The 27,896-nt window shown below is 38.5% G+C and overlaps 1 protein-coding gene across 2 annotated transcripts in view; it reads right to left on the bottom strand.

The window, feature by feature from the left end:
* Window positions 1-27,896, bottom strand: part of SETD3 (SET domain containing 3, actin histidine methyltransferase) — a 62,387-nt gene that overhangs the window by 6,829 nt on the left and 27,662 nt on the right. For both annotated transcript variants that reach the window (XM_039552625.1, XM_039552624.1), the window contains 6 exons: window positions 26,565-26,713; window positions 25,392-25,464; window positions 24,629-24,885; window positions 8,216-8,274; window positions 6,249-6,363; window positions 1,959-2,033 (listed from right to left, as the gene is read on the bottom strand). In XM_039552625.1, coding sequence (XP_039408559.1) covers window positions 1,959-2,033; window positions 6,249-6,363; window positions 8,216-8,274; window positions 24,629-24,885; window positions 25,392-25,464; window positions 26,565-26,713 — 728 coding nt within the window. The remainder of the gene's footprint in view (window positions 1-1,958; window positions 2,034-6,248; window positions 6,364-8,215; window positions 8,275-24,628; window positions 24,886-25,391; window positions 25,465-26,564; window positions 26,714-27,896) is intronic.

The raw sequence follows: 27,896 nt of genomic DNA, 5'->3' as shown, positions 1-27,896 counted from the left end.
TTTGATAACAGAATTGTCAATCAGAAAAAAAAGTTCCAGCAGTTACAGAATTCCCTTCAGAACCTCAGTGTACAGCCGTGCTCTGGATGCCTGCAAGTTTCCATTCCTCTCTAGCTGACAGACACAGTGCTCTCTAAAGGGCTCAGTAACAGCAATGATGCCATTTACTTTCTTTGTTTTCAATTTTATATTAGGACTATTTATCCTAAGCGCTAAATGCTTAAGTATGATGTATGATATTGAATTATAGTAAACATCATACTATATCACACTCTCATGATGAACAGGTGACCTGCCTACATATATTAAGGCAGTGGGTAAGAAGAGAGTTGCTCACCCTCTCAAGTTTTAAAACTACTGTGATAGATCTCATAAACTAAAAGTCACATATCATGTGTACATTACACAGTATGCTCTTACACCCCAAGACTGCTCTACAAAATATCCAATTAAACAGAATGAGAATTGCTTTATTTCAGGCCAGTGTTTGACAGACTCTGTGGACTTCCACTGCCTCACACTTTTTAGTAGTAAAAGCATGGATCATACACTCTTCCTGCTGAAACTGTAAGAAATAACATCTGCATGGTATATTAAAGGACTGAAGCATTATATAATTACAGTGCTTTAAACATGTCACTAACAGTTAAAGTTTGCACAGAAATTTTTAAAAATCCTGATAAATAGCAGACAAAGTGAAACTACTAAAATAAAATTGAAATATAGGAACCCTCTATAATTGAAATGGAGAGAGCAACCAGAACAGCTATATGACACATCCATTGCCAGCTGTGGAAAATTATAAATTGGATCACTTCTGGAAAAACTGTGGACCCCTTTTAACTCATCACACCACTATTGGAAAAAACAGAAAATATTTGACTACCATAACAAATTCTGAGAGCAAAAATATACAATCACTGTAAACCCCAGCATAGCAATGAGGATAAATACACTTCTGGAAAGATGTACTCAAAAAAGAAAAAATTTCAGACACTTCTTCGTTAAAAAAAGATAACGATACGTAAGAAAAATTAAAATCAAAATATTATCAATTGTAAGACTGGCAAAATAATACAGTAAAAGTAATAACTCAGAGGCTGAGTTACAAAACATTTCAGGATGTTTCCTAGACAAAGGCTTTGTCTGGCCATGCTGACTGCACTTCCACAGGCAGTAGTCAGTAAAGGAGTGCTGCTCCACTTGAGGGTTTAGGCTGGCTGCTGACACAGCGCAGGGGATTCCTACACTCCTGGAAACACTGCCTTCAATGCATCACTAGTTTGGACACTCCGTTTTGGTTTTGAGCAGTTCTGATCAAAATACTGGATTCTGAACTGTTCCATGCATCTTTGCAAGACTCTCCTGCAGTCTCAGGATGAAGAAGTAAAAGCATGCATGCCTGTGTGAAAGGGAGGGAGTATGTTTTTAGGGCCTTTCTCATTTCCACTAAACATTGCAATGACAGCAGCATGGGTTAAAATGACTGGCAACTGTACTGTATTTCACCTCTTTTATATGAATGAAGACTAACAAGAAACATAAGCCAACAAACACCACTGTTAAAAAAGACTCTACAATCTACTACTGTAGACATAACTAAAAAATATTTATCTTTGGTCCTTTGGGTATAGCCATTTACTAAGCTCTTCCAAAATACCAAACTTGGTGACTGTGTATGGACACTTACCAATGATTAAATATTTCAACTAGTTCTCTACAATATGAGGAATAAAACTCTCCTCCAGTTGGGGTCTACCAAGTGATAGAAAATATTCTGAAAAATGTACATGTATTTAGTTTGTGGTAGCATTTTCACTCAAAATTAGCTCAGCGTAATAAAATTCAAATGTAGCAGGGTTTAATCCACACCACTGTTATTAAAATTTTCTAGCGAGTCACCAAGAGTCCACAGAACTTCATGAAACAACAATAATGTAGATAACTCTTCACACTACCTGTTCTCCAGCCTTGAAATCTTGAAGTGCTACACATTCACACCGGTCATCTTCTAAATTGTAGCCTGTAGTGATCTATCCAGGAAAAGAGTGACAAAAGCACCTTTAGCATTTTATATTTCTCTCTCCCACCACTGACAAATTTTCCTATTGGAAATAAACATTAACAATAGGAATTGCATACATTTCTTTCTCAGCACAATAGAATATAGCTGATAGTGATCGCTCTCCAATTCCTGAGCAATCTCTTTTTAAAAAAATTTTTACAATAAAGAAATCTAACAGAGAAAATAACCTACCTGAAGGGAACAGAAGGCTCTGAGAAAAGTACCTTCCATAGACAACAGACAAAGTGCCATGCTAAAGCCAGCGATTTGTTATAAAGTTCTAGAGCTTTCAGTCACTCCCATGAGGCCCAAGGGAGCACAGCACTGACAGCTCTATATGCTGTGCTTTATCCTTCAACTGCCAACACATTTTTGATTTCTCAATGAAAAAGGATTAGATAACTGTGGATCTTTAGGGGATACAATCTTCAGAGAATTATAATTTACTTGAAAATAATCCCCTTATCTAAAAGTTAAGTAATACTCTTAAAATGCTAAAAGGATTTTTGTGATGGTAGCAGGCAATGGAAGATGATAAACTCTCTTGACAAACCTGTACTTCCCCAAAAACAATTACTAAACTGTAACGGGGTCACACTAACAAGTAAAGCTATCCTAAAAATGTAATATTTTTACCAAGTGACAAACAGCATGCAGCCACAGGATGGAACATAAGCTGCTGAAAAATCAGAAAGCAACTTTTATGGGAGGTAGTCTGAGTTCAGTACTGACAGAGGTAACTTATGGAAAAACATGTTCTGGGCCTAAGGAAAAACCTAAAAGAAGCCAAAGATTCTCTCTCAGCCTTTGAAAATGAAAACATTTTTTTGTAAGCTGACTGACATGAGTTGCAGTATACCCTGATTCTCATCTTGGATGCAGCTTGTCCAAAGACAGAATTCCTCAGATTATTTCAAAAGCTTGGTTGACGGCTTATACATTAATAGTTTTGCACTGCTTGCATCATTAAATGTGCATTTGTTGAAAACAGCTGAAACAGTGCTTTCAAATGGAGCAAATCCAAAATGTCAGCCCCAAGAACAGGCAGCCTGGCCCTGTAGACACTTGCAGAAACCTCCCTGTGCAGATGCCACCACTGCAGGTCTATTAACGGGTTTGTGGCATGTAGAGATCAGTAAAGAACACGAGAGCCATGCAACACAGCCTACTGAGAAACACAGGCTGCAGTACTCGAACACGGAAATTCCTCTGCATTCTCTAACGTGAACGACACAATTTAAATTAAGATCTTGGGTTTAGAAAGTTATCCTACCCTGAATGCTAGTGGATGACAAATCTACCTTCCTAGTTCAAATAGAGTCATCTTCTAAAAAATTGTACCTTTCATCCAAAAAAAAGGAACTCTTGACCTGTCCTGAAATTTTCTTAGTGTGTAAACTCAATGAAATAGTTCTGGATGTGAAAAGTCCACACCAAACCCTAGAAAAGCTGGTGGAACAGGATGGTTTCACAGACTGAGGAAATTCCAGTATTTTAAGAGGAGGATTCTGTCAGCTTAAGCATGCCTCACTAGAGTACTGATCCTTCTTTTAATTTTTTATTTTTGCTTAAAAAAAACCCCCAAAACAACACACAAAACTGAGCAGCACTTCTGAAAGACTTTTCTATAAAGCATAATGGAGTGCTAGACTCCTATTTCCTCTTTCTTTTAATAGCAGTCACATAAGAGAATTAACAGGGTGTTTACTTCTCTTCCCACATGATAGCTGACAAATTGCATCCCTTCAGTTTTATTTCTGAAGCAGACTGATACATGAATTTCAAGTTGTGTATAAAGCATGCAATAGTCTGCTTGGTCAGTGATTAAGGATGGACCCAGCCCAACAGGCAGAATGTAGCTTATTCAAAGCTCTGTCAGAACTGGTAATCAACCTCTGACTGTCAAAATACAATCCCACTAAAGAATAACAATGAGAAATGCATGAAGACAACCATTTTGAAATAGTTTTTAGAGGCAGGTTGATCTAATTAATAGTGTCAGAAGCAAGAAAAAGCTGGATGGACCTAGCTCCAGTTAAAATCCAAAGAGCATTTTATTATCTAGCTCATGGAAAGGGGTCCTGTGGAATAAAGCAAGAACAGGGATATATATGGTAGCTGACTGACTTGAGAAGTATTTTAGCACTACATTTGGAATAAACTAGACAGGGGTGCACTCAATGCCATCTTTTGTTTCTTACTTTTCTGCAATGAGTAACAATTCCCTTCATGTATTTTAAAGGGATTGTGCTATGATTAGAGCAGAACCCACCCTGATCTCACTCTACAATAATACAAACTACAGTACAGGCAGCTTACAGTTATCTTAGCAGTCACCCCCCCTCCATTTCTAATAGTACAAGGCAACTAGCACACAACAGAAATAGCTTTATAGTAGCTTTTCTTAGCCCATTACTAATATTACAGTTTTCTATCCTTCCTGAATTTATATCCATTTAAATTACTTTCTGTAGAAATACGAAATAAATGACCGAAACCTTTACATATATACAAAATATTTAAGTTCAGCACAACCGCCTTTGCCCTTTAGGATATACTTCAGCATAAAAAAGTGTTTCCAATCCTGATATACTACTGCATTAGGAGGTTTGGCTCCAGAGGTTGGCTCCATATCAAACCCATTGCTAAACAGCATAATAAAAATAAAAATTACTTTATCAATTTAAATAGAAGTTTGAATGAGTAAAACAACATAAATAGCTGCTCTTTTAATATACGCTACTTAAATTTTCCCCTCACAGAACCTTGATTCTCTTCCTCTTTACTCTAATCCCAACTTTGAAGGCATTCATTAAGAGTTGTCTAATGAACACAGACAAGTCTCTGCGAAAGCATCTGAAAGAGATGCCCAGCAGGAAAAGGGTACAGGAAGTACTGACGCTTGCAGCTATGACTTATATTACAAAAATACACATTTCTGAATTTTAAGCAATTTTCTTTATACTGAAGACTCTCATATGAACTTTATTGCTAAATCAAAGCTGTGAGATTGCATAACAAATAGGGAAAGGCAAGAATCACTGTTAAAGAACAACACGTAATCACCTTGAAATAAGGAAAAATAAATAAATAATAAACCCCAAACACTTGCAACTTCATAGCCTAGCCTACCGTGCTGTAATTGATACAGTCATAGTAACACTAAATTAGCTAAATGTCAAGTGAAAAACAACTTGCTTTACAGTTTGTTCATTTAAAATAGACTTTTTTTATTCCAACAGCACTAACACATACTGCTGTCCTAACACTCAGGTCAACCCTCCCACAAAAGAATCAGATCACTTGAATAGTATGGTCATATCCAGTGCTGACAATAAATAATATTATCTACTGGAAACACAAGTAAGGGGTATGACTTTTGAAGCATACATGAGTATGACTAAGTAACACTGATAAACCAGCCTCTCTGGGTTTCCATTTCCTCATCTCAGCATTAACTAGTCTGTTAATGAAATCAGAAATCATCCCCTGAACGAGCGCACGTAAGCCAAAGTGTCAGCAGGTCTGACTTTCTATATACATATGTCACCTTTTAAATGTTTAATATGCCCTAAAGTAGTATTTTTGCATTTTGTTTCTTTGATGTAGTAACAGATGTACTGTTTTTGTTGAACTAGGCTTTGTTCTTGTTGTTGCTGTCTCTATAACAAGGCTCTTTGGGCACGGTTAGGAGAGCAGGCAGTATTTCTTAGTTGCAAATCTCTAACCACTTTCCCTAGTGGTAGCTACAAGAGGCAACCTCCACCAGTGCCCGCTTTCTGTTCTCAGAACAAATCTGTCCAGTGCTGTGCATCTTTTTCAGCCCATGAGAAACAAAGCTCCATGTCAGGAGACTATTCAGACTTGTCTGGACAAAACATTTCATGTAAATGAAAACTTTTAAAAGTACATTATATGCACATAAGACATAACTTTACACAAGTATCCAATCACTTGTAAAGTGTTCTCTAGATGAAGAAAGCTCTCCCTGAAAAGCTATCATAAGATATTTGAGAAACTGACAAACCTTTCTTTCACATATTAGTTTTTTAGGGTCTCTTGGGAAGATAACATACCTGTGTTAAGAAGCATAATGGAAAGTGTTACTAAACTGTTCCACAGTAGTTGAAAGGTGTAACACTTAAGCCCTAAAGTCTTTCACCAACACTGAATAAATCCTTACCAATCCATTAGTATGATTACACATGTCCCATAAAGGTATTAGAGCCAGTGTAACTCTGGAACCATCTTCTGTTGGAATCTGGTTCTGCCGTGTCATAACAGAGGAAACTGCCCATCTGCAAAAGTTAAAAACACAAGATGGTCAATGTTCAAAGCATTAAAGTATGATAGGCCATAGTCCCACCTGAAGCAATCATTTAGACTGGGAGTTTCCAAACATAGTTTCCTTAAAGATCACACTGACTATAGGAACAGCAGAAGGCAATACCACTTCCAGGAGAAGCAGCAGCTCCCAGGTTTCCGGGACATGCACACAGAACAAATCCCAAACCAGGATTGAGATCCCTCCTCTCTTTGCAAGAGAATCTTCACACTGTCCATTGGCTCCATTCCTCAAGCAGGATCCACTCCCTATGTAACCTTCTGCTTCCCCAGCCCTTCCCTGCATATGTATCTCACACTACACATCCCAAACCCAGGGTCACCTGCTCCTGCAGGTTTTCCTGCTGGGCAGCAGGAGCTCTCATGCAAACTCTTGTAAGACCCAGGATGTATTTTCCCTCTCACTCTCTAAAAAGCTTATGTCCTGCATGAACTGGAAACCAGTGCAACCACCTGACACATGCATGATCTTTTGGTAAGTGTTTCTCATCAATCTGCAAGCTTTTGGCTTAGGCCAGTATTGCTAAATTTTCTGCTTAACAGAATTGAGAGGGGGAAAAAAAAGCCACAACATTCCAAACAGATATCCAGGTAAAAACCATGAACAGAGTATCACATAGTTCTTTTGCACATGGACATCATTCAAAACCCTTCTAAGTCAGGATAAGCAAATGAAATGCAAGCTACCCTTTCAGACATAAAAATCTTTAGAAAAGCTTAGAATTTCAGTAGTCTCTAGAACTTCATTTTTTATTTTATACCTGACAAAAATTAATACTAAACACCAGTGGAAAAAAGAATCTTAGTTTCACTATATTCTGGCTTTAATACATATATGTGTTGTGGAGTTTTTTGAGGGGAAAAAATGATGCCACTAGGAGAAGGTCAAAATAATTTGAATTCCCACAGACTCTACTACTAACATGCATTTAGTATACAGAATTAGACTTTCTGAAGGATTTCTTCAGAAGGACTAGACTGCTAACAAAGACAGTGGCAAACTGAAATCTACCTAATTTCTAAAAAAAAGTTAAATTGTGGATAATTCTGACATACAAACACTGCTTGAAACAGAGTAACAATATGCTTCTTGTTAATTGTTGTAATTTGTCTTTAAAATTTTGGACCACTTCACATGTAAGTTGGTGTGCTCCCCAGTGACCCTTTAAATGAAGGAGGCATGCTTTGGAAATCCCACTTTCATAGACTTACCCACAAGTACAACTAGGCTAAAAAATCCCTCATGAATGTCTTTTATTTGTGCTATTTTAACTATGTAACAGAATTAAAGCTCTCATTATCTTAATTGTTATTCTTTTTATCTTAATTCTGTCACCCCTTATAGCACCTCCAAGTGACACTCACGTTTCATGTGTGCAACTTCCATTCTCCAGCTCTCCTGTTCAGCAGCAGCTCTAGATACTAACTTTTACTAGTATGTGCTGGTAAGCTTTTTATGAAAAAAAAAAAAGAAATGAAAAAAATTTCCCCAAACCCTAAAAGTCCTGCCACATCAACTGAATTATTTTCTTAAGAAACAAGGAATTACCTTAGTAATCTGACTATGTGTGCCAGTTGGCTAAACTAACTGCTTATAATGAATGACTATTCCTTTGTAACAATTAAAATCTGCATATTTATTTCACTTTCTTCTTCATTAAGAAAGTGTATTAGTATCAAATCTTACAATTAACGTTTCAGTAACGATAAGGCTTTCCCAACAATGAAGAATTCCAGGGCCCCACAGTTTACCATAGTAAAAAAAGAAAAGAAACAAAGAAAAAAAAAATTTAAAGACAGACCAACCTGTAGTCGTCATAAGTGAAAGAATCCTTTAAGGGCAGTTTGCTGGCATTAGGATGGGTCTGCAAAATATAAGTTGCATAAAAAGGTGAAAAGAGGAAGAAAAGAGAAATCAGAAATCAGTCAGCAGAATTTCATTATTTAGCTGCCTAACAGATCCTAACAAGAGCCAAATGAAGCAGGAGGCGTCCAGCCGCGCTACAGAGGGATCATCATGCTATTATGCTCTCATACATCACTGTCAACTTAATTTGTTGTGCCCAGCAGCCGCCATAAATCTGTTTCTTCATATTTCAAGACTGGAACCCACAGACATTGTACAAAAAAAAAAATAAAATTTAAGGTGGACTGAGTATGTGAAGGTAAAACACAATCCAGCCCTCGATGCACAGTGGGGGAAAGAAATCAGACAATAAGCGTACATTAGCTTTCACCAACTTCCATATTTTCCTCTCCTCTGAGATATCAGTGAGATATTTCACAAATGCAAGGAATATTATACAAGATTTTCAATTCTTCCTTGTTACCTGTAACAGTGTTATTCAGTAAAGTTGCACTACACCTCTGAAACAAAAACAGATTATAAAATATTTAAATGGCTTCGGTGACAAACACCAATTAGACAGTATCTACGTTAGCCCATCTACACACTCTCCTATCTAAAAGTGGAGCCGTGTCATTTGTGAATGCATACTGCAGTTCTCATTAACAAGCAAACATTTAATTTCTAAAGGCTTTAAGAAGCTCTGATAACAGTTATTTTTCTGATTAATTAACTTATTTAAAGTCTTGAAAATACAGGTACCTTTAAACCCACATTCACACGTTTTCTTTAGAACTTTGTTCCAATTCACAAATGGAAAGCCATAGCAGCATAAATTTTAATCTTCTGGTTCAATTAGGTCTCTGAGATGAATTGAAGCAAATGATCAAACGGTTATTTCCGAAGATACAAATGATTTTTTGCATAGCTCTATCTTTGCGACGCTCTTAATGCATGAAGCTCCATGTAGTACGCAGTTTTTTACTCTTGATGCATTAGCATCACAAGTGCGTGGTAATTTATCATTTCTCACTGTAATGTACTTGCTGGCACTGTGTGCAGGACAGTAGGGGATGAGGTAAAAGTGGCTCAAACCGTAAATCAATTAGAAAACAAAAGCTTGTGCTCAGCGCGCAATTTTAGGCAAATTATATATTACAAAAGACTGCCAATTGGGTGTGAGGTCCCAGGTGGCTGCTCTGCCTCAGCCCCTCCGGTTAACCCTTGCGATGGGCTTTCTCCGGAACACGACTGAAGTTAACAATTCCAGTGGCTCCTGCCCCTCCCCTCACTTTTAATTCTTTTTTTCTTTTTTACAGCACTCTACGTTTCCATATGATTTTCACTCACATCGATGACACGGTCATTGTATAACAAATCCCTTCGAATTTAATTGTAGCAACACATTGTACAGCTGTTTCTTCTCACAGAAACATTCAGCACAAACCCAGGACTGAGACCCGAGCCAAGACATTTCAGGAGGCACCTTCCCTGCAGGACAGTCCAGACCCGAGTCCAGAAATGAATGCAGAAACTCAGCCTTCAGCTGGAAATAATTATTACGAACAAAAACCTCCCTATAGTTTTCATTTATGACACTCTAATTTCAACTCTTATTACTCCTATTATTAATCTATTTTGCAGAAGCTCGATAATTAAGCAGGGAAAGACAACACCAACACTGCGAGTATCAGCCCCTCCGTTTCCCTTTACAGCACGACCGCGTTTCCCTCCGGCCCGTGGCGATCGGTGTGAGGAGTCGGGTCTCACTGTGCGCCTCAAGTTTACAGCCGGCGTTTCGCATTTACCCCCCGGACCCTGTGAGTGCCGCTGCCCGCGGCCCATGCCCGTGCCCGGGCGCTCAGCCCCGCTCCAACCCCGCCGTTCCCGGCCCCGCTCCAGCCCGGGCCGGGCCCCCACACCGCGGGCCGCGCGGGCCAGCACTGCCCCCTGCCGGCGCCGCCGCGCACTGCTCCGCTCCGCCGCCAGCGCCGCGCCCGCTCCGCGCTCCTCCCGCCCGGCCCGCGGGGCAGGCGCACGAAACCGACCGCCTGCAGCGGCCCCAAACCCCGTGCGGGACAGCGCACCTGCAGGGTGAGCAAGCGCCCCCGGCCCAGGGCGGTCCGACCTGTTCATCGCAGGAGGAAGGCCCCGGGAACGTTAACACCCCTGTCTGTCGCCTCTGCTCTCTTCTACTTTCCTCCTGCCCCTCAAACAGCAAGCAGCTTTTAGCGGAACATGCTGTTTTTCCAAGGGTAATAATGACCATGGTCAAAATGCACTGGAAGTAAACAGCCATCGCATGCATTGCAGGGGCTCAACAGACAAAAAGCGACTGCTACAGCCGCTGCACCCAGTTCCAGCCCACACTCCATTCCGGGAGCACCAGCCAACAGCCTCGACCCGAACTTGGAGCAAATAACCACAGGATGCAAGATATATACACGTTGTCATTGTCCTCTCTGTAGGAAACGTGTATTAGATCAATGAATTGCAGGGAGATCAATGGCTCATTCCCCCTGTAATAAACAACTTGAACACGCACCCCATGGGGAAAAGATCCTGGATGCCACCAAACGCTCTGTCACCCTCCCCATTTGTAAATCTGTGAAACTTCGGGATTGCCCCTATGTGGACACCATCCAGACGTCATTCCCATAAAACCAATAGTAAATTACAGTAAGGGACAAAATATATGGTCTTTAAAAGACACAGGGCAGAATAAAATCCCAGCATATGTAATTACCATATTTATAACATTCCATGGTACAATATTCTAGTAGCTCTTTTAAAGTTAAGATACGTCAGTATATTCGATCATGTTAGATTTCTGACTTGGTCTATTTCACTATGTAACTTAAAAACCCTATAGATTACAAGAATCTGAAGACACACAAAAAAGAACAATATTCTGATTAAAAATTTGATTTAGTATGCAGCTTCTCTTTATAGTCCCTTGGTAAAAATGAAATCTCCCTAACAAACACTTAATAAAACCTGTCAATATATCTAGAAAGAAAAATGACACAAATGCATTAAGTATTAAATACCCTTGAAAAAAGTCACATATTCCATGAATTTTTGATGTACTATCTTGACATTAATGTAAAACCTTGATATTTATAATTGACAGATATTTAATAAAGTATAGAAGATGACTGCTGTGTAGCATGCAAATTGCTCAGACGGCTCAAAAAAGATACAGACATATTTAAACTAAACAAACACTTAATACGTAAAAAAAATCAGATCTAGCTTTTACAGGTTCACGCAGCTAGGTCTCTACAGATTAGCTTTCAAATGTGACATTATCCACTACATGAACCCTAATTTTAACTTACCAAGTCTGTATGAAGTAGTTTCAGAAAGTTGGGAGGGGAAGCTTTAAATAAAAAATGGGAACATGAAAATGTGAATATATTCATTTAGATGCAGGTCCTGACATTCTACTGAAAGAGTTATTATAAAGAACAAATACCATCTATTTCGTTACCCTTTCTGTGAAAATATTGTCAGAGCTGGCAATCAGGGTGATGACCACTGCAAAAACAAATAGTGGCATGCTGAATTTCATTTTCCTCCTGATGCTGCTATTCCTAAAAAAAAAAAAATGAATAAAGAAACGGTTTTTTCCCCTTCAGTGTTCCAAGCCTTCTTTGAGACAGTTGGAGGATATCTCAAAATAACCAGAAATATTAAAAAGTAACAGTGATTGCTGCCAGATTGTCTGCAGCCACTGTGGAAAGAGACAGACTGTTATTCTAGTCACCTAAAACACTATCAGACTAGAAGACAGTTACTCAGTATGGCAATCACAGGAAGGGGGGGTGGGGGGGGAGAAGAAAAAGAAAAAAAAAAAAAAAAATAAAAGGACACTTCCAAACACTCTTTCTCTTTCAGTGAAGCAGTAAAATATCCAGGGGTTCATGTCTCATGTTTAATGCCTCACAAACAAGCAACACTCCTGATGTGCCATAGGGGCCTCTGCGTTATTAATTTCTCCATCACACTTTTAGATGGATATCACAAGGTAATGATTCTCAAGTCCCAGAAAGTAGATGCTAAAGGACTCCCATTTTTGAGGGCTTGTTTCATTTGAATGGCATGAAGGCTGCAGTGTAAAATAGGTGGGTGCCCTTCCAGCTAAAAAGCCATCACAACCTTCACTTCTGCTTTCCAGCCTAGGGGCATTCACCTCCCATCAAAGAGTGGCCAGACTTCTGGAGACAGTAACCCTTTTCCCTATTCAATCACAAAAAGCTAAAGCTCATTTATCAGAGCTCCTAATCTTGATGGTGAATTTCCATTAAAATTGGCTTAATATTTGCTTGTTTACCAAGTGATGCAAAGAACAAGTCCAATTACTGTAACACACAACACAATGTCTGAGTAGAAGGAAAAATTAAAGTTTACATAGTCTTAAATTTGTGTTCACATCTACACTACTAGATGCCTTGAAAAGAGCTGATGTATTTTTATGTGAAGTCATATTGACCAGTATATTCCTTTGTGCTATTAACCCTTGTATAATCCAAGAAAGAAAAAATTACTTTAATCACTAGATGGGATCAAAGTTAGGTTTTTTTTTAAAAAGACACCACCTCCAAGCTGAGATACACTGATCATCACATCCATCCACTATTCCACTGTAATTCATAGCTAAAAAAATGTTTTTTAAAAAAAATCCTTGTTTTTGTTGGTTTCCTGAATTTGTAGACAAAGAAATGGTTGGACTTCTGTGAAGACTATTTCAAGTACTCACAAGTCCAAGGCAAAGTTATGGGCAATCACTGCATCAATATCACTAAATCAGATTTCAGTATTCTCAGAAACCTCTTATATTCCCATTGAAATGGAGACAGCTCCGCTTCTACCCCAGGAAACCATCATACCCTAGTGTTCAGATTATATTGAGGCCATCGCTCCACTCCCCTCACAGCCCCCAAAAACACTAAGGGTGCTTGAAACAGTTAAAGCCAAAACCACTTCAAGCTTCCACCTTGTTAACTTTCATTCCTTTGAACATAAACCCCAAGGGTTAGTTGCTTTTGACCAAACAATTTTTTCCTCCTCTTCTTTGCAGATTCTTCCCTCTTTCCAATGTACTCATTAACATGGGGAGATTTCGTTATGAGCCTTAGTGGATGCTACTTGATGGTTTCAGGCCAATGTGTAGGTGTACAAAAACACAAACACACATACATTCAGGGCCAGAAGCACGAAGATCTGTCAGCATTTGCTGGTTACTGTCCCTTTCCCAGCTCTGGAAATCCTTTGAAGCAGCAGCCTTGAAGAGAAACTCCTCTCTGTGGAGCTGCTGAGGCTTTAACTGCCCTAAAGCTAAGTAAAATAAAGAATTCAGAATGGAGGATCCTAGTGATCTACAGGGAAACAAGAATTCACTTTTTCCATTGGACATATGCTGCCTAACCTAATGAGGGAAGCCAGTTCACTGTACAGGACAGGAGACAAAGCCAAAGATTATTTTACTTTGTAACAACAGTTTATAACTACAGAGAGGCATGCTCTGGAATATTCAAACAGCCCAATTCATGAAGCACTAGGAATAATGTCCACAAACCTGTGTTGTTATATGACCTCTCTAACAGAAAGATAATTCTACTTTGCAAAATCTAATAGAATGAATCTTAATATTAAAAAAAGGTACTACAGGATTGAAACTTAATAAATCTAAGTAATATTCTTGCTTAATTCTTTATGTCAGCAATTTTTATTTACTTTCTGCCAATATACACAAGAAAGCACTGTTCCAGACTATTAGGGGATTCATGCAGCGGAAGCAAAGTGGAATGACTCCTTCTGGTGCAATGGAATTTAACTGTGCGGTCCCTTTTTCTGTACCTTCTACCTGCAAAAATTGTTCTTCGTTAATGAGACAGCAGAGGCACAACAGACAACTCAAACCATTAACTATTAACTCAAGGGGGTCTGAAGGACTGACAACCCACTTCACATACAACATGGACAGTACTGTTTGGCAGACTGAGTACACAGAAACAACTCTGAACTGACTGCAGCTGAGTACCCTGCCTCCAATCCTGTGCCATCTCCTTTTTTTAATAGAGGCAAGACAGCCAGGAACTCCTTAACATCCACTTCTTGGTTGCTCCATTTCAGAATACTACTTACTCTGTATATGTGTATGCATACATACACAATTCTGAAACATTATCTTTCCCAAAACAGAAGACACTCAGATACAGCATTTAAATAAGTACCAAGTTTTCTATACCATTTCTTGTCCTTTCACAAAATCACTTAGAGCTGAGTGCAGCCCCATTAAGGGCTGAAGTGGGAGAAGCTGGGCTGAGATTAGATGTGTTTTGCAATGAGACAGCCTCTGGAGGCCCTCCTGAAGCAGTTCACATAACAGAAGGCACACGAGCTCCATTATCTCCTGTGGTAAATCTCCTTGCGAAACAATAGTTTATTGTTCATGTTGAGCCTTAGATTTATAGGTTCAGTCTGCAGTGTTTCATTCACACAGGTACAGTAAGATAGCTACAAAAGCCAGCTTCCTTGCAAGAGTCCATGTCTGCATACCACAACATATCATTTACTCTCTTCCAGAGAGGCTCTTCCAGAGGTACAAAGTTTACCTTGAGCATTTTTCATTTCAGGAAACATTTTACCTTGTTAATTTCAGGAGCTGGACTTTGATGACCTTTGTGGGTCCCTTCCTACTCTGGATACTCTCTATGATTCTGTTTAGTGCAACACACAGGCACTATGTTCATGCACAAACTCATCCCACAACTCTGCTATTAGTGAACTCCACTATTAGGTGAATCACAAGCCACAAATAAAATGCCGTGATGGAAACCCTGAAAAAAACTGCTTTGAAAGGACAGCAACAGTATTTCCTATTCAAAACCACTCACTCCTCAATCAAAGAGTTTGCTAACAAGCATTAATAGAATGCAGTGTGGCCAAAGTTTTGTTACCTGTGAATCAACTACTTAAGTTACCCAATAAATCGTATCAGAAGCCACTTAGATGGAAGCTTGGATCATGATCACCTCATAACCAAGCTTTCACAGGCCATGGTAACTAGAGGTACTGGGGCTGCAGGGGCACATGCATCCAAAACTAAAAACTTATCATTTCCTCTTCAACTCTCATTCAAACAATAGTACAAGAAAATAAACTTTGGTTTACTTAGCAACGTATCAATGTCCTACTGTGTGGAGTATTAGCATTGGGTCTGACTGAAGAGGATAATCCACTTTGTAATTTAGTTAAATTACTAATTTTAACAAAGATAAGTACCCTGTATAATTTTGCAGTGCTTAAAGAATACATCCTTTGAGTATTCCGCTCTAAGAAACATCAGCTTGTTATAATATTTTAAATTTATGGAACATTTGTAACTGCTGTTATATCAGGAAAAATATTAAATCTGCACAGTAAGTACAAACTTTATATGAGAAAGTATACTTGTAAGTCCATGATGATCTCCTGATGTCTGCTGAGGCACTGACTTCCACAAAAGACACAGACAACATCTCTGGGGATAGACTCAAATGTCCCAGAAAGTGCAACTCAGTTAAAAAATAAAAATAAAGGCAACTAACAGAAAAGCAAACAAAAAACTGTCTCCACTCTATTGGCTGTAAAAAGAGATGCTTATCTGCATTCTCGACCAGGAGAGTGGTTGAGAACCCCATCTTCAAAAAAATGTCTTAAAAGCCCATACTACTAACAAGAGAATGTATTATTCCTCCCAAATGTGGTTTAAACTGTGCAGAAACAAATTTTGTTTTGCGCTGGCATATACGCTTTGAAGTACATCTCTGCTTCTCTAGAGGAAAGCAGGCGTTTAGGCTACTATAGCCGAATCCAATCCATTCAGAATATAAAATAAATTAAAACCTGCTGATTAGGAGATGTTAACAAAGTCTGTACGATGAAAGATAACATCTATATCCAAAATGAAAGATATGTTTTATCTTGTCTGTCCTCCAACTTTGAATCATTTTGACTGTAAGAAATAGCAGACACCAAGTAGGACGTGCCTGTACTTCCATCTAGGCCAGCACGGTCCAACTGGTGCCCATCGTCTGAATCTGGACCACAGGATGCCTCCATATGGCCTGCCACCTTTTCCTTGGAGGAGATAGGGAACAGCTGTTTGAGGAGCAAACGCTGCCTGAACAGCCAAACACCTCCTCCTGTGTCCGGCTGGCTCAAAGCCCAGAGCTGTCGCCGTGTTCCTGTGGAAGGCAAGGAAGGAATGGGAGAAGAAGGCAGCAGAACCTCCCACCCACGCAAGGACTTGAGCTCTTCATCTGCCTGACTCGGACAGACGCAACCCAGCAAATCCTGGAGCTGCTTCTGCCATGGAGAGGGGCAGCCACAGGAATGGCCCAACAAAGCCCCAGGATCTGCTGCTACTGTCATCAAAGCTGGGGGTGGGATATACCAGAAGTGACATAAAAATCAGGAATTTGGCACATGTTTGCAAAGTCTAAACCACCTTACAGTAGATACACTAAGTGGTACAGTACAAGCATACTGTCAATCTTCAATCTGCTGCCAGCAAAACAGATTAATACAATATTTTGGCCTTCACACAGAGGAAAAACACAGAAAAGCATAAATATATTTCACTATTAACTGCCTATTGACTTCTTATTGGTCAAGAAGAACTTGGGCATTGAAATCCACACAAAGCAAATTAAATAGCAACACTATTTTTACCTTTGCAACTGCCCACACAATGCAATTTTAAATCTCTCCTTAAGGTGACATGAATAGTAGACAAGTAAACAAAAGGGAAATATTTTACAGGGTTTACAACTGTGCCATCTTTCTTCCACCCATTTTTCACAGTGTTGCTGACATAATTTCTGAAAAAAAGCTATTTGACTGGCATGCCAATGAGTATAAATCAAGCAGGGAGGAAAACTGAGAATCCTAAAGACCTACCTTGTACAGAAACAAAACTGAATTCTGTTTCAAATACATTTGCTTTTGACTGCATATTGGTTGAAATCTTCAGATGCATTGAAATATTCCCTATTATATCAACCTAAAAATAATAAACACTTTCTGAATATTTGAATAGGATGTTTTAAAAGACAGTATAGTTGTCTGCATTCAACTCAAATATCATTTAGCACACAAAAGTTAAATGGCAGTGTCTTCAAGCCAAGAACAGAGACACCAGATGATGTACTTCACACTGACCTGGAAAATCATATGCTTATTGGAATAGGATAGATTAAAAACAACACAGAAAAATAATGTAAGAGCAACATAAGTCATATTGAAAGCACCATCACAACTTCAAAAATTGGTGTAAAAATTATGCTAGAGATGTGAAATCTCACCGAATATACCCAATATTGAAGAGTCACACATGATACCAGATTTTAAAGATGCTATAATATTATTTTGAAATCTAGAACTTGATGTGTTAAACATCCTAACTAAAATGATATTCCAGTCCCCAACAGCGAATGACTGGATTTTAGAATTTCATTCACGCTAAATCAATTAGTCAAATTTTATATGAATAATATATGAAATTTAGTATCTGATCAAAAGGGATTACAGCTTCCAGGAAATTAAGTTCTCTGTCCAGTACTGCACACAAACAGATCAAAACATCTTTAGACAGATTACTGCAAAGCTTGTATTCACAGTGGGACTACAACAACACTTTCACAAACAGTGTCCAGATGTCAATAAACACTAGTCAAAAAACTGTATGACAGTGCTCCTGTGAAATGCCGGAAATAAACCAGACTACAGATAATACCTAAAAATTATTAACCACTTCTACTGAAGAGATTCTATTAAAAAAAATTAAAAGGAGTGTGACTCATGGGGCAGTTTCTGCCTTCTTGAGTAAGAGTAGCTTGACAGAAGGCAAAGAAAGCACTAGCAAGTATTTGCTCATTAACTTTGCAAAGAAACATAAAACTGAGTCAAAGAAAATAAGTTTACTTGCTAAAATGTTACTTAAATAGGTGACTTTGCTTTCCCCATTCAGTAACAATTTTAGAATTAAACTGATCTCTCTTGTACTGGGGAGCCCAGCGCTGGACACAGTACTCTGGGTGTGGCCTTACCAGTGCTCAATAGAGGAGAAGGATCAGCTCTCAAAATACTGCCAACAATCCTAATGCAGCCAGGATGCCATTAGCCCTTTTTTCTGCAAGGACACATTGCTGGCTCATGTTCAGTTTGTACCCCAACATAATAATGGGATTATTTCACTCCAAGTGCAGGACTCTGCACTTCTTGCTAAACATCAACTGGCAGCCCATTTCTCCAGCCTGTCAAACTCCCACTGGATGGCACCTTCCCAGAAACTGAAGTGAGGCTGACAGGTTTGTAGTTCCCTGAGTCATCTTTCTAACCTGAGGATAGGAGTGGCATTTGCTTTCCTCCAGTCCTCAGGAATGCCTCCCAATCATCATGATCATTCAAAGATCACTGAGAGTCAGAGTCTGCACTGGAAAAGACCTTTAAGGGTCACCTAGTCCAACTATGATGAACAGGAACATCTTCAACTAGATCAGGTTGCTCAGAGCCCCTTCCAACCTGTCCTTGAATGTTTCCAGGAACAGGGCATCTACAACCTCTCTGGGCAACCCATGCCAGTGTTTCACCACTCTTATTGTAAAAAATGCCTTCCTTAGTCTAAATCAACCCTCTCTTAGTTTAAAACCATTATCTCTTGCCCTCTTGCAACAAGCCCTGATAAAAAGTTGGTCCCCATCTTTCTCACCCCCTTTTAACTATGAAAAGGCTGACATAAGGCCTCCCTGGAGCCTTCTCCAGGATGAACAAGGCCAGCTCTCTCAGCATTTTCTCACAGGAGAGGAGCTTCAGCCCTCTGATTATTTCTGTGGCCATCCTCTGGAATCAGTCCAATAGGTCCATGTCCTTCCTGTGCTGGGGACCCCAGAGGTGGGTGCTGTATTCCAGGTGGGGTCTCACTAGAGCAGAAGGATTGAATCCGCTCTCTCAACCTGCTGGCCATGCTGCTTTTGATGCAACCCAGGGTACAACTAGCTTTCTGAGCTGCAAGCACACATTGCTAGCTCATGCTGAGCTTCTCATCCACCAGCACCCCCAAAGTCCATCTCTGCAGAGCTCTTCTCAATTCCTTCAACCCACAGCCATATTGATAGGATGGGTTGCCCCAATGCAGGTGCAGCACCTTGCACTTTGCCCTGTTGAACTTCATGAGGTTTGCAAAGCCCCACTTCTCAAGCATGCCCAGGCACCTCTGGATGGCATCCTGGTACCTGGGACTCCTGAAGGCCAGTCTTACTAGTAAAGACTAAGACAAGAAAGGTATTTGGTACCCCAGACTTTTACATGTTCTGTGTCACCATGTCCCCTGTCTATCCAGCAGCAGGCCCACATTTCCCCTAGTCTTCCTTTTGTCGTGTATGTACATATAGAAACCCTTTTGGTCACCTTTGATATCCCTTGCAAGATGCAATTACTGCTGGGCTTTACCTTTCCTAACCACATCCCTGGATGATTGGACAATATCTCCATATTCCTTCCAGGTCACTTGTCCCTGCTTTCATCTTTTCTAGGCTTCCTTTTAGTGTCTGAGTTTTTGCCAGGAGCTCCTTGTTGATTCATGAATGCCTTCTGGCACTTTTGCCTGACTTCCTGCTTTTGGGATTAACTGTTCCTGAAGTTAGAGGAAGTGATCTATCAATACTAACCATGTTTTCTTTTTTGGATTCTTCTTCTCTCCAAAGCCATATGCCATAGCACTCTTCCAAGCAGATCCATGAAGCAGCCACTACTGCTCTCCTGAAGTCCAGTACTGTGACTTTGCTGTTTGCTCTGCTTCCTCCTCTCAGGATCCTGAAATCTACCACCTCATGGTCACTACAGCCAAGGCTGTCTTCAACCTTTACATCCCAACAAACCCTTCCTTGCTTGTATGTATGAGGTCTGTGAATGCAAATAGCACCTCTCCTCATTGGCCCCTCTATTGTTTGGGTAAGGAAGCTCTCCACAAACCTTCTGGACTGCTTATGCCCTGCTGTGTTGTTCCTTTAACAGATACTGGGGTGAAGTCCCCCATGAGGACCAGGCCCTGCAAATGTGAAGCTATTTTTAGCTATCTGTAGAAGGCCTCACCCACTTCTTCTTGTCTCCTGATCACGCAGCCTAATAGCAGAGGTCCACTACAATGTCGACCATATTGGTATAGGTTCGGGTTTTTTCGGTTGGTTGGTTTTTTTTTTTCCAGACAGCTTGCTGGTGCTCTTCAGAAAAAAAATGTGGTCCTTCGGTGGTCCAAAGACTACAAGCTGAAAACACTATGTAAATCAATGCCAAACTGCCATCCTGGACAGTCCTGCAAAACTGGTGTTTTATCCAGGACACGAGAGGCAGCTACATACAGATACTACTTACAGAGTGCCACTGAATGCATACAGCCACAGCAAAAGCTATGGCTAGATAATGGGCTCTGCTGGTTTCGGACTTACCACTTCAAAGATTTTAGAAGTCAACTAAAGTTATCATAAAGTTGTCTTTTATTTAGGTAGGGAGTAACAGCCTTTACTACAACTGGGGAAAAGATACAACACTGCTTCAAACCCATCGTGTTCAAAATGTAAATAGTTTGGGCACTTCCACCTTCTCTAAGTGCACTCCTTGTCTTCATATCTTGTTTTGATTCACAAAAACTTCTCTGTAGCTGACTACAAACAGGCATACAGATGCACCTGAAAATCAAACACAAAGACCACTGCATATTCTTTTTAAAAAGCTTCAAACTTGGCTATATTTTCTTAAGGAACATAATCTCACTTTGACTTGACTGTAAACTATATGGCTCCCTCTTGTGTCTATTATACCACATTTCAGTGGACAAAAAAAATTTAACATTAAGCCATAAATATTTGGGCTTTGTTCATCCTTCAGCAGGCATGCAATGCTCATAAATGCTCATAAGGAAGTTACAGACATACCTTCCTTTCTCTTCCCGAGAAGAGAAAACCCTGCATATTACAGAATTTCTGTTTGGTACAAACTATAAAAAAAAAATCTTGCAAACTACAAGTCTGCTGCAATGAAAGTAGTCTTTTGACCATTCCTGTATTTTGATACCAATGCAGAGGCCAAATGCATCGTTAAAGTACATCTGTAAGAACTTTTAACTATTTTTTAGTTATCAAATTACATATGTTTAGAGAGGTGTCAGTGCGGTTTATACAGCCTGGCTAACATGCTCAAGGGTTTATTTTTGTCTGCTCAACATCCCACCTGTTTCTGCTTATCAAACCAGACTACAGTTTAGCTTGCAACAGCTGTGAAATTCATAAATCTGTCCATTCTTCATATGTAGCCAGACTAAGCACTTGAAGAGAGTCAGAACTCCAGCAGTCACCACTACGGATAAGCTAGAGAAATAGAGCAGCACCTCTCAAACCATGTTTGAAACTGCACACCTATCAGAAGCCAAATTACTTTAAAAGCAGTCTAGCAATCCTATTTGGAAAAGAAAAAGAAGCATTTGAAGAAACGACTTGTTAACTCTTTTATTTCCCCTGCCATTAGAAATATTTTGTAGACTAAAAATGTTGCAATTAAAATATTTTGCCTGCACAAAGTAGTCCCTTTTTTAGTAGCTTCAAATAGCAAAAAAATGACTTTTATTTCGAGATGCTGCTAGCATTACTTCCTTCAGTAGAACAACTATCAATAAAGTAAACATAGTTTTAAGATTTTTGTATTACAAAGAATGTATTTGTACTTAAAATATACTTCAAAAGGTACTTGTACTTAAAAAAAAATTAGTCTGCATACTGAAAGCATTATCAAAATCCTGGTCACACAGGACAGCTTTCATTAAAACACTTTTACTAAAGTAGTAGTAGTACTGAATGAAATTATGGTATACAAAAATCTAACACTTATTTCATTGAGCTTGCAGAGTACACTGCCTTTCACAGATAAGTGGGTTTGCTTTGCTTTTTTCATTTATATGACAAATTTCTCTTTGGCCGTTTCTTCCCTTTTCCATCTGCTCATGAATTACCCTTAGCATTAGTATTTTGTGGGTCAATTTTGTTCACAAAATGATATGAGCACATGCAAGCTGATACTAAAATTAATTTCAGCTTCTATGAATAAGGAAAAATGGTACTTTGTTTTAGGGAAGAAAGAGACTTCTATTTTTTCTCTATGAACTTTTTTCCTCCACCATTTCATAAATTACAAGCTCTTATTTTTTGAGAGCAGAAGCAGAAGGCAAAAATGTAAACTTTTCCGTAAGTTTTCATCAAAAACATTAATAATAGGTACCCAATACATACAGTTGGCATTCCTGGAGCCAACTGAATTTATTTAACTTTCTAATGTGAATAGTAGTATTTGCCAAATAGGAGTAAAGAAACATTCAGCTGAAATTGTGGTTAAATGGCAGTGCTGAAGTAAGGCACCAAACAACCAGAACCCACCTAAAATTTAACTAATATTTATTACCTCTCATTCTACAAAGGAAAGTAAATAAAGCAAATGAACCCTACCTGATCTACCTTCATGCTCATGTTCAACAATGTGAAACAACAGCTATAGAACAAGATATATAACAAGAACACAAGACAAGCAATAAATAAAAAAGATAATTAAAAAAAAAAACTGATCTAGTTTTCTGACCATTCTGCATTTCAGAGGTTTTCTTAATCGATGTTGTGGTCACATAACCTCTCACGTAATACTACTAGTGCAGGATTAGTCACGGAAAATGATGGAACTGGTCATAGTGATAGTTCAGCTGATTCAGATGACTCAGTTCTGATTAACCACTGCAGGAGCAGGAACAGCAGCTAGAAAAATTGGATAATGTTCCACAATATTCTGCTAATAACTCGTTAAAAACAGTAGACTTTTTTAGGGTGAAAAAGATGTTCTAAAGACAAAAATTTAGAAGCTCTGCTTGCGCAGGCAGTATACTTTGAGAAACAAAGTGAAGGCTGGAAGGCCAAGTGTGGACTGGCAGCCTAGGATAGCACATGGCAAGAAAAAAAGAGTTGGTTGAACTATAGTTTCCTGAATTGTGACACCTAGAAGGAAGAATTCAGTTCCCTTCTGATATCAAAGCCATTGTTTCCAGCCTATTCCTTGCGCATCTGATTTGGTTTTCACCCATCATTTTCAATTACTTCAGTTTTCAAAATGTATCCCTCTGGCTCCTTATACTCCATAAACTGACAATGTGTTTGAAACATATTCAGTTCTTGAAACACCAAACAGCTACACAAAATTATGTAACTTTTGTTGAATTAAAACAGTTAATAGAAGAGTTTGGATAATACTAAAGCAGAATAGAACTGCCTTGTGTATTCTGACCTCTCCCACGGCCAAACAAAATGTCTCTAGATCACACATTTGGGGAGATTCAGTACATAGAGCCATACGTTTTTTACACAGATTGTGCCACAAAAAAAGCTTTGGATGTTTGGATATTGAGCACTACCTTGAGAACAGCACATCAACATTCACTTACAACATGATATCAAGGTATCAGTCAGAATAACAGAGTTCTGTTAGAAACTCGGTTTAAATCATTACTTCAGAAGACAATGAAAAGTTCACCCATCTCAAGCCTCTCCATACCCTGTTACCAGATGGGTTTATCTTTGTATTTGAAAGCAATCAAAATAATTATGCTAAAAAGAACAGAAAACAACAGTTAATCCATGTTCATTGGAAATACAACATATGCAATGGTTTTATTCTGTCAATTAACAATTATTCATTTTATTTTGTTAAGTGCAAACTACACATTTTTCAAAGAATCATAGAGGCATAGGTTGTAGATGTCTGCAGGTTATGTAGCAAAACTTCCACCCAGCAAAATTCTAGAGACTGGCTAACAGTAGCAAGATGAAAGCAATGACTGGATCATCCCTTATCTCCTTTTCCCCAGAACAAAGAAATTCAGCTCCCTTAGTCTCCCATATGGATAAAGGGCTGAAGCCAATTACATCTTAATAGCTCTCCTCTGATCTCATTCCAGTTTGTCAACAAATTTCCAGTTTGTCAACACGTCTTTTGCACTGGTAGGCCCAAAATTGTACAGTATTGCAGATAAAGCCTCACCCATTTTTAAACAAAGGGCAGCAATCACTTCTCTCAACCAACTAAATATAAATATAACCAATAAATTTTTATATATCCATAAGCCTACTGAACCGCAAAATTTCAACAGTGGTTCAAAAAACCAGCAGGAAATTGCTTTAATGATTCAGACTTTTAAGGGCAATATACTTGTGCTATTATTCAGCATCACTGTGTTCACATCTTCCACAATAAAGATCACGAGAACAACATGTACATACTATATTTGAGATTCTTACCTGAATAACTTTGTAGAAATAGGCATACTGTCGAGCTGTATTTTTATATTGGCTAAAGACATCATGTATGGCCTGAGTTGATTGAAGATACTGTACTTCATCTTCTTCAAAATAGAGAGGAGTATCATATTCACTGGGGAGAGTCTGGATGTAGGGCAGCCAGAAAGAGTTGGGGTTGGCTCTCTCACAAAGGAGATGGAATGCCAGTGTTATATTGCCCATGGCTTGCAGAATTCGATCTTGAGAATACAGAGATCCTAAATTAACCAAGAAAAGTGAGGAACTGCATTAATTGTCCATGGAAAATCTCATCCTAGATTTACTTTAAATTAACATGATTAAATAATATGTAAGCATTTAACCAAAAAAAAAAGCTTTTTGGGTTTCTAAAATATTTAGCTGCCTACACTGCAATACTGCAAGTTTTTTGACACAGCAAATGCCTTGTGTACAACTGCATGATGAAACTAGAACAATATTCTCAATACCTCAGAACATTTTATCTCCAAGCATTATACAAGCTACATGATATGTGTTCAAAATAACACACACTTGTGGAAGATATCCAGTGCACTCAGCCAGAAACTAACAGGGAAATTAAATTCTTTCCACTGACACTTCAAGTTTCTAAGTATTCCAAACCTGACGGCTGGCACGATAAGCAAGCCCTGTAATAAAGAAGATCAACTAAAAAAAGAAAGTCTCCTACTGAATGATTCCATAAATATTCATTTCTTGCTTAAGAACTTCCTTAAGCTCTTACCTAAGACTGAATTTTTAGCTGACTCAACCGTCATCAACAGTTTTCTAGGAACCCACAGAAACAATTCTTCAGCCTATAGAAAAGAAAGAAATGCACAGATCAATTATATGATCTGCCAAGTGTCTCAAATACACACCAACTTTAAATTACAAGTGGTTTACTTTTTTTTTTAAAATCAAAATCATTCTGAATCAAAATTCTTCCTTCTCTTCCACTGTAAGTTCAACAAACAACCTGTGTTTCATATTGTGGTAACCAAATGTTCCAATTTCCATTACACAAGGCTTTAAACACAGACAGACACAAAATAAAGCCCTTCCATTTTGGAGCTGCTAATATGTACAACACAACTTTAAAGCTACCAGATACATTATATTGCTAATAATTACATGATCGTGTATTTTCTCACAGTAGAGTTTTTTAATATTGACTGGTTTTATTCTAGAAGAACTGTTCAGGATTTCTATCAATGCATTAACTGTGTGCTAATGAAGCTCTAAAATGATTAAACTACACTCATTTTCCAATAGTTTTTCTACAACAGCTGATTGGTCTTCAATGCTTTTCCCACCTACAAAATGGGAATGGGAAGACACAAATGCTTACCTTTTAACAGTTAGCTAACTGTGTGTGTCTATACTCCTTATCTGATGATTAAAAAAAAAATCCTTTACAATTATCATAGTTTGGGGAGTTTTTCATTTTCACTGAAAAATAGGTATTGCAAATACCTCTATCTGAGACAAAAAGACCAATTCTTTAAAAGAAGGGACATGAATGAAGAGGAGAAGAGACTAAATAGGTATTGCAAATACCTCTTTTTGAGGCAGAAAACCCAGTTCTTTAAATGGGACATGAAAGAAGAGAAGAAACTAAATAGTTAGAATACATGGAAGAAAGGGATATATCAGTGGGGTAGAGTACTCTAGTAATTAGGTAAAGAGTATAGGCAACACAGAGGAAAAAAGACTGATTAAAAATTCACAGTACTATCAGTAGTCATCAGAAATAATACTCAATTTTATCAATAATGTTATTCTCAAGTACACAAAGTTGATAATGTTTCAGAACAGCATAAGCAGTTAAAAAGGGGAAAAGGGTGAGCATGTCAGAGCTCTGTAGATACATTCCAAACATGATTTTCTAATCTAAGTCACATGTTCATATGCTCACCTTTATCTCTCTTGTTGCTTTCAAACCAAATCCCTCCTCTTCAAAGTTAGCTATTTCAAAACCCTCTGTGGATGCTCCATTTTCAGTTGCCCACTTTATCAATTCAGGGAAATAGTCATCTCTTTTTCCATCAAAGACAACAGACAAACCTATACATACAATTTATTGAAAAACAAATGCAGAAATAAGAGGATCCAGAAAGACGAAGGAGTTCAATATAAAAGCCCATGTAAAAAGCTATTGACTACCTCACAGCCGTGCTACTTTGAAGTAGCTGAGTCAGAACTGGTCTCTGTTAAGTGTTACTCAATACTATACAAATGTCATAACCCAATTTTCATCAAATTCAATATTGTGCCAAAGTGGCTCACCAGTCATCTTAAAAATGCAACTGCCCAAACTGAGCAGTAATGAAATATGAAACTCTCCTCTCCTTCCCCTTTTAATAAAAGCCAAAATATTACCAATCTTAGTATCAGTGATAAATGCAGTCACTACAACATGTTGATACAGACAAGGAAGAATTTGAGAGGCAAGCTGTAATTTCATTAATTCAGCACTGCAACTGATGACAAGCAGATCTCAAGCTCCTTCTTTCACATACAAGGCAGTTAGCCTTTTCCTGTAGCATACGGATCTAATAAAATATCTAAGGATAGATCTGAAATATCTAAGGATCATCCTCCTGACATCACAGAGCTCATCCAAATGTTTACACTTTGCTTCTCCAACAGCATGTTGTCCACCAGTGAAATCACAAGCCTCATTTGGTTAAGCAGAGGGAATAAAATATCTTTTGAGATTAAAATGATTTTAGGGAAGTAGCATTAGTTTATTTGAAATATCCCACTCCTGCCTCCAAATTTTGCATTTCAAGACCCAGAACCAATCAAATCCATAGTTAACTTAAAAGTGCAAGTATCATTTAGAACTATCATTTTTGATGATGCAGTATAAAAATTTATTAAGTATTTACAAAGTATTTTTTGGAATATAATGACCTCACAAACCTATTAAGACTAGTTGCATAGTTTCTACAGAACTTGGTAGGTGTTTATACTGTCCACGACTTTGCCCTTTTGATTTCCAACTTTTTCTACTCTATAAGGCTACTGGAAGCTTTTAACATCCAGCTTGTACTTGGGACAAGTAAGCATCTCTGAAATTCTACTTCTGTTCCTCATATACATTGTGGTCCAATACTTCCCAAACTTTTCCAAATTAAAGAGAAGACCAGCTCCTTTAAATGATAAGCACCATTGGTGAATAAATTGTTTCTATATGGAACAAAATATAGCTGTACTGATGAAATCTATATTTAAAATTAGCTTT

This window comes from Corvus cornix, chromosome 5, assembly GCF_000738735.6.
Source record: "Corvus cornix cornix isolate S_Up_H32 chromosome 5, ASM73873v5, whole genome shotgun sequence".
Classification (NCBI taxonomy): Eukaryota; Metazoa; Chordata; class Aves; order Passeriformes; family Corvidae; genus Corvus; species Corvus cornix.
The sequence above is the reverse complement of the archived record's forward strand: the minus strand, read 5'-3'. Positions and strand labels throughout refer to the sequence as shown.